This window comes from Oncorhynchus kisutch, linkage group LG8 (assembly GCF_002021735.2).
Source record: "Oncorhynchus kisutch isolate 150728-3 linkage group LG8, Okis_V2, whole genome shotgun sequence".
Lineage (NCBI taxonomy): Eukaryota > Metazoa > Chordata > Actinopteri > Salmoniformes > Salmonidae > Oncorhynchus > Oncorhynchus kisutch.
This window is the reverse complement of record NC_034181.2, coordinates 30,451,324-30,459,427: the sequence shown is the minus strand read 5'-3', so window position 1 is coordinate 30,459,427 and position 8,104 is coordinate 30,451,324. Positions and strand designations below refer to the sequence as shown.

The window sequence follows — 8,104 nt, the reverse complement described above, 5'->3', positions numbered from 1 at the left end:
GAAGGCACTGTATGCAGTCATCTATAGATTCTATTGTCATACCCTAATTATCTGGTGACTATTTCAGCAAAATGATTTTGTTCTAGACTGATTAGGTCACGATTTGTTGTCAAGGAAAGCATGATTACACATTTAGAGGCTTGTTGAAATAAAGAGCTTCTCTCTGGCCCACTCATGTGTCAGTGTCTGAGTGCTGCTAATTTGCATCACAATTATTAATATAATTTCAGTGACCAGAGACATTCATGCGATGTGTAAACGTACTTAATGCATTTTATTCCCTCTAGACTCTGAAGGGCAACGTTTTTGTGGTTCAACCCAACTGTTTTGTAAATCTAAATTAAGAGTTTCCTGAAGGGTTTATATAATGGGTGGCTGGTAAAATAAATACATAACATTTTAATGAAGTTATTCAGTGGATGTTAATCTCATCCAGAACAACTTAATATGGGTCTGTATTGCAGGCAACACAGACCTCTCGGAGATCTGATCACCATCACCACAATGCTATAATAAAAACAGGCATTTGGGTTAAAATATTTAGTTTGGTTATGAGGAATGCAAGTAGACCTGGCCACATCAGAAACAAGAGGACTGATAAGCTATGCTTTCGCTTTTTTTTTCTCTCTAGGAACCTCTTGCCCTTTCTCCAGTTCTGTGATGGAAGGCAGTGGCAGTGGATTGACTGTAGAGCTGGCCTCCCCTGGGCCTTGTGTGGCTGGCATGGAGGGGAACATCAGTGGGCAGGTGTTTGAGGCGGCGCTGCAGAACAGCTCCTCGTCCAAACGTAGCCCTCAGTTTGTGGGGGTGGAGCTGCTGAAGTCCTTCAAGCTGCTCATCATCCCCTGCTACATCCTGGTGGTGCTGATCGGGGTGTTCGGCAACTACTTGCTGCTCTACGTCATCTGCCACACCCGTAAGATGCACAACATCACTAACTTCTTCATTGGAAACCTGGCCTTCTCCGACATGCTGATGTGTGCCACCTGTGTCCCCTTCACCTTGGCCTATGCCTTCAACCCCCGCGGCTGGGTTTTTGGGAGGTTCATGTGCTACCTGGTTTACCTCATCCAACCAGTGACCGTCTACGTGTCTGTCTTCACTCTCACTGCTATTGGTGTTGACAGGTAAGCCTTGGTCGAGGTTGCATTAAATACACTTTTTTAGACTTGGAGTGAATGAGCACATTATCACATTTCTATGTAAGCTTCTCTATCACATTACATAATTACATTTCATTCACAGTTTTTATTATTGATCCTTTATTGAGATTTCCTCCATGGTGTTTCAGTATTTGTGGCTGGACCGGAACGATGATTAGGTATAGATTCAACTCTGTCACATAATGAATTCTTAACAGCTCTATTCAGCACCCTTAAGACTTTTCTAAAAGTTCAACTCAGAGAGATGATTCATACTTTAACAGGAAATAAAATCATCTGCAGGGACATTCACATCAAATTATGGAGAGGGATAAGTAGAAGCATGATGTGATGTCTTTACACAATTGTCAGATCAAAAAGATTCCCACACTTGACATGGTAAATTGATCCTATCCCCAGGTACTATGCCACAGTTCACCCTCTGAAGAAGCGGATCTCAGTGCTGGCGTGTACCTACCTCTTATCTGGGATCTGGCTGCTCTCCTGTGGGCTTGTGGCCCCGGCCGTGGCCCACACCTACCATGTGGAGTTCAAGAATGATGGCTTTACCATCTGTGAGGAGTTCTGGATGGGCAAGAAGAGAGAGAGGTTGGCCTACGCATACAGCACACTTTTCATGACCTACGTCCTGCCTCTGTCTGCCCTCTGCATCTCTTACCTCTGCATCTCTGTCAAGCTCCGTAACTGTGTGGTGCCTGGCCACCGCACCCAGAGCCAGGCCGAGGCCCAGCGAACCCGCAAGCGCAAGACCTTCCGTCTGATCACCCTGGTGGTGGCGGCTTTCGGCGTGTGCTGGATGCCCATCAGTGTGTTCAACGTGCTGCGGGACATTGACATTGACCTGATCGACAAGCGCTACTTCCTGCTCATCCAGCTGCTGTGCCACTTGTGTGCCATGAGCTCGTCCTGCTGTAACCCTTTCCTGTATGCCTGGCTGCATAACCGATTTCGTGCCGAGCTGCGCAAGATGTTCACCTGCCACCGCCGCATCGGCATCCCTGCCAACCACTGTGCCACAAACAGCGTGAACCCCTTCATCCCACCCTCCCACCCACCCGCACAGGATTTGTTCAGAGAATGGTCTTGAAACCAGCTGAAAGATTTTTGGTCAGGGTTTTTGTACTGTAAGATAAGATGGTAAAATTATTACTTTTGTTTTTCAAATAGTTGATTCTTCTGACCCCACTCCCACTGTTTCTCATGCCCAATTAATACATATTTTGTGAAAAGTAATGTACATTTCTGCACAAGATTATTAAGTGGTTGCACAAGTGCAATAAACTGTGCCACAAACAAGAGTGCTGCAAAAAAAGTATACTGCATTTGAAGTGTTCTTAGACATGTTGAAACATCAGGAGTTGATTGATCAGGATGGACATCTTCGGTGTACATTATGCTGTTTATATAAGCATTATCTTTATTGTACAGTGTATTCCCATATGATGCATACAAAGTGATGGTTTAATAATAGATGCTTTGGGTTTGGTTTTTGCTTGATTTCAAAAGTCTCTACAACCTCAAGGTTGTGACTGACAGGTGATGCACATTACCAGATGGGAACGCAGCTTCCAACCTCACAGAAGAGGGTCCTGGCTTGGTGACAAAGATGATAGCTTCAATCTCTCAACAACTAACAAAAATTAAACACATTTGGTCATGTCAAAAAATATTGAAATTGGTTCCATTTAACCTATTTTCCATTTTTGACAAGCTGCAAGTTAAAACACAGTTTTACTTTCTGTGACAGAAATTGTTGCATCATGCATGTTACATCTTTGTAAACGTAATGAAGCATACTGAACAAAAACAAACGCAACATGCAACAATTTCCAATATTTTACTGTGTGAACTTTTTTGTGAATAAGGAAATCAGTCAATTGAAATAAATGCATTAGGCCCTAATCTATGGATTTCACATGACTGGGAATAAAGATATGCATCTGTTTCCTTTAAAAAAAGTAGGGGTGTGGATCAGAAAACTAGTCCGTATCTGGTGTGACCACCATTTGCCTCATGCAGTCCGACACATTTCCTTCACATAGAGTTGATCAGGCTATTGATTGTGGCCTGTTAAATGTTGTCCCACTCCTTTTCAATAAATGTGTGAAGTTGCTAGATATTGGCGGGTACTAGAACACTGTCGTACACGTTGATCCAGAGCATGCCAAACATGCTCAACGGGTGACATGTCTGGTGAGTATGCAGGCCATGGGAGAACTGGGACATTTTCAGCTTCCAGGAATTATATACAGATCTGGGGCTCCCGAGTGGCGCAGCGGTCTAAGTGCATGTCAGTGCAAGAGGCATCACTACAGTCCCTGGTTCAAATCCAGGCTGTATCACATCTGGCCATGATTGGGAGTCCCATAGGGTGGAGCACAATTGGCCCACCGTCGTCCAGGTTTGGCAGGGGTAGGCCGTCATTGTAAATAAGAATCTATTCTTAACTGACTTGTCTAGTTAAATAAAGGTTATACAAAAAAATACATATTGTTGCAAAATGGGGCAGTGCACGCTCCCTTAAAACTTGTGGCATTGTGTTCTGTGACAAAACTGCACATTTTAGAGTGGCCTTTTATTTTCCCGAGCACAAGGTGCACCTGTGTAATGATAATGCAGTTGTGATTTTAGCATGTACATCTTGGTGGGGCAAAGTCACTTTATTTATTTTTTATGCATGCCAGCAAAGCCACTACACAACACATTAACCGCACTTTAATGGTGACAAACGATGCCCACAAAATGTAAGGGCTTACATAAAGCTGTCCCAACAGAAGAGCTTTCTTTTCAACACCGTGGAGTGAATCCTTACCACTGGGACATCTCGCTCTCAGCGGAGCCTTGTCTAGCAGCGAAACAGTTCATTCAGCCTCATTTACTGCCTTTTAAAAAACATAGCTGATATGACTGCTAGACAAGCTTGGGCCAGTGACTGATGGATCTCCATATTTTTTACCTTGTGGGAAATCTGTTGATGTGCCATTAAGCAGGCCGTTGACCCTGGTTGCTTCTGTGGGTCACTCTGGATGGTAGTCTGTTAGATGACTGACTAATGTAAATGTTGAGCGGCTAAACTGCAATTAGATTGTATGTTTTAATATTCAATAAAATTTAAAAAAAATTATGTTTCTCTGGCAAAACAAGTCCACAGGTGGTATGAAAGAGCAGTCCAACATAATTGATTGATTATGATTTGAATGCCATTATCAAATCTCTGCTCATCAACACATCTCATTTGTATCAATAAGGAAAGGGCTGTGAGTTGACTGCAGAAGAACATTTGTAAAGAATTCAAGAGAATACTTGTTGTCATGGTCACATACACATTCAACACCTTATCCTTGTCAGGGTGGTTGATATTTTCAGTGATTAATTTTCATACACTTCTAATAAGACCAAATAAGTGAGAAACCATGGTAATGAGTTCTGTGACCCAGATGAAGCTGACAAGCACTCACAATAAATAGGCCTTGACCAACCACAAACCTGTGAATTGAGATAGTTCCTCAATATCTTGAGAGCAATGGTCTAAACCAGGTATTCCCAAACAGTCCATTTATATTTTCCAACGGGGCTATACATTTGGGTGAGTTTTTTCTCTCGCCTGAGTAGCTTCTTTTCACTGCCCAAAATAAAATCAAACCATCTAGTGTTCAGCGAAATAACAACACAATGTCAAATATAGGTAGCCTGATGTTGGTATCTATACTGATGGCGCAAAAGCCATGACAGGGAGACAGTGGAGGGGTAACACGTGTGCAAGTAGTTGCTCCCGACGCCACTTGGGTACACTGCAGCATCCACCGAGAGGCTCTTGTTACCAAAGGAATGCCTGACAGCTTGAAACACGTTTTGGACACTATAGTGAAAATGGTTAACTTTGCTAAAGCAAGGCCCCTGAACTCTCGTGCATTTTCTGCGCTATGCAATGATATGGGCAGCGACAATGTAACGCTTTTACAGCATACAGAAGTTTGCTGGTTATCAAGGGGCAAAGTATTGACACTTTTTTAATTGAGATGAGCTTAAAGTTTTCTTTACTGACCATCATTTTCACTTGTCTGATCTCTTGCATGATGATAGGTTTCTCACACAACTGGCCTATCTGGGTGATGTTTTTTCTCGCCTGAATGATCTGAATCTAGGATTACAGGGACTCTCCGCAACTATATTCAATGTTTGGGACAAAATTGAGGCTATGAGTAAGAAGTTGGAGCTCTTCTCTGTCTGCATTAACAAGGACAACACACAGATCTTTCCATCATTGTAAGATTTTTTTGTGTCAAATGAACTCAAGCTTACGGACAATGTCAAATGTGATGTAGCGAAGCACCTGAGTGAGTTGGGCGTGCAATTACGCAGGTACTTTTCCAAAACGGATGACACAAGCAACTGGATTCGTTATCCCTTCATGCCCTGCCTCCAGTTCACTTACCGATATCTGAACAAGAGAGCCGCATCGAAATTGCAACAAGAAGTTATGTGAAAATTGAATTTAATCAGAAGCCACTGTCAGATTTCTTGATTGGGCTGCGCTCAGAGTATCCTGCCTTGGCAAATCGCACTGTTACTCAAACTCAAACAGGAAGCACCCTGAAGACTTCCTGACGGTTCGCCCCCATGTGGTGAAGGTAGGAAAAAACACCTCTTTGCTGATCCTCAACACTGGGGCCCCACAAGGGTGTGTGCTCAGCCCCCTCCTGTACTCCCTGTTCACCCATGACTGCGTGGCTATGCACGCCTACAACTCAATCATCAAGTTTGCAGACAACACAACAGTAGTAGGCTTGATTACAAACAATGATGAGACAGCCTACAGGGAGGTGGTGAGGGCTCGGAGTGTGGTGCCAGGAAAATAACCTCTCACTCTATTTCAACAAAACTAAGGAGATGATCGTGGACTTCAGGAAACAGCAGAGGGAGAACCCCCTATCCACATCGTTGGAACCACAGTGGAGAAGGTGGAAAGCTTCAAGTTCCTTGGCATACAAATTATTGCCAAACTGAAATGGTTGACCCACACAGACAGCGTGGTGAAGAAGGTGCAACAGTGCCTCTTCAAGCTTAGGAGGCTAAAGAAATTTGGCTTAACACCTAAAACCATCACAAACTTTTACAGATGCACAATTGAGAGTATCCTATCGGGCTGTATGAATGCCTGGTAAGGCAACTGCACCGCCCACAACCGCAAAGCTCTCAAGAGGGTGGTGCGGTCTGCCTAACGCATTACCGGGGGCAAACTTCCCGCCCTCCTGGACTCCTACAACACCCGATGCCATAGGAAGGCCAAAAAGATCATCAAGGACATCAACCACCCTAGCCACTGTCTGTCCACCCCACTATCATACAGTATATTAGGCACTTTTAAATTGTATTTACATATTGTATCACCCAATTCATATGTATATACTGTACTGTATTCTACAGTCGTGGCCAAAAGTTTTGAGAATGACACAAATATTAATTTCCACCAAGTTTGCTGCTTCAATGTCTTTCGATATTTTTGTCAGATGTTACTATGGAATACTGATGTATAATTACAGGCATTTCATAAATGTCAAAGGCTTTATTTTACAATTACATGAAGTTGATGCAGAGTCAATATTTGCAGTGTTGACCCTTCTTTTTCAAGACCTCTGCAATCCGCCTTTGTATGCTGTCAATTAACTTCTGGGCCACATCCTGACTGATGTCAGCCCATTCTTGCATAATCATTGCATGGAGTTTGTCAGAATTTGTGGGGTTTTGTTTGTCCATCCGCCTCTTGAAGATTGACCACCAGTTCTCATTGGGATTAAGGTCTGGGGAGTTTCCTGGCCATGGACCCAAAATATCGTTATTTTGTTCCCCGAGCCACTTAGTTATCACCTTTGCCTCATGGCAAGGTGCTCCATCATGCTGGAAAAGGCGTTGTTCGTCACCAATCTGTTCCTGGGTGGTTGGGAGAAGTTGCTCTCGGAGGATGTGTTGGTACCATTCTTTATTCATGGCTGTGTTCTTATGCAAAATTGTGAGTGAGCCCACTCCCTCGGCTGAGAAGCAACCCCACACATGAATGGTCTCAGGATGCTTTACTTTTGGCATGACACAGGACTGATGGTAACGCTCACCTTGTCTTCTCCGGACAAGCTTTTTTCCAGATGCCCTAAACAATCGGAAAGGGGATTCATCAGAGAAAATGACTTTACCCCAGTCCTCAGCAGTCTAATCCCTGTACCTTTCACAGAATATCAGCCTGTCCCTGATGTTTTTCCTGGAGAAAAGTGGCTTCTTTGCTGCCCTTCTTGACACCAGGCCATCCTCCAAAAGTCTTTGCCTCACTGTGCGTGCAGATGCACTCACACCTGCCTGCTGCCATTCCTGAGCAAGCTCTGTACTGGTGGTGCCCCGATCCCGCAGCTGAATCAACTTTAGGAGACGGTCCTGGTGCTTGCTGGACTTTCTTGGGCGCCCTGAAGTCTTCTTCACAACAATTTAAGTTCTTGATGATCCAGTAAATGGTTGATTCAGGTGCAATCATCCTGGCAGCAAAATCCTTGCCTGTGAAGCCCTTTTTGTGCAAAGCAATGATGACGGCACGTGTTTCCTTGCAGGTAACCATGGTTGACATAGGAAGAACACCGATTTCAAGCACCAACCTTTTGAAGCTTCCAGTCTGTTATTCGAACTCAATCAGCATGACAGAGTGATCTCCAGCAATGTCCTCGTCAACACTCACACCTGTGTTAACGAGAGAATCACTGACATGATGTCAGCTGGTCCTTTTGTGGCAGGGCTGAAATGCAGTGGAATGTTTTTTGGGGGGATTCAGTTCATTTGCATGGCAAAGAGGGACTTTGCAATGAATTGCAATTCATCTGATCACTCTTCATAACATTCTGGAGTATATGCAAATTTCCATCATACAAACTGAGGCAGCAGACTTGGTGAAAATTAATATT

General features: G+C 43.8%; 1 protein-coding gene across 1 annotated transcript; it reads left to right on the top strand.

The window, feature by feature from the left end:
* The first annotated feature begins 636 nt into the window (after positions 1-636).
* Positions 637-2,250, top strand: LOC109894905 (prolactin-releasing peptide receptor-like). The gene is made up of 2 exons (XM_031829426.1): positions 637-1,127; positions 1,563-2,250. Exons 1-2 carry the CDS (start codon positions 661-663, stop codon positions 2,248-2,250), a joined length of 1,155 nt encoding a protein of 384 aa, XP_031685286.1. The 5' UTR covers positions 637-660.
* Positions 2,251-8,104: the final 5,854 nt, after the last annotated feature.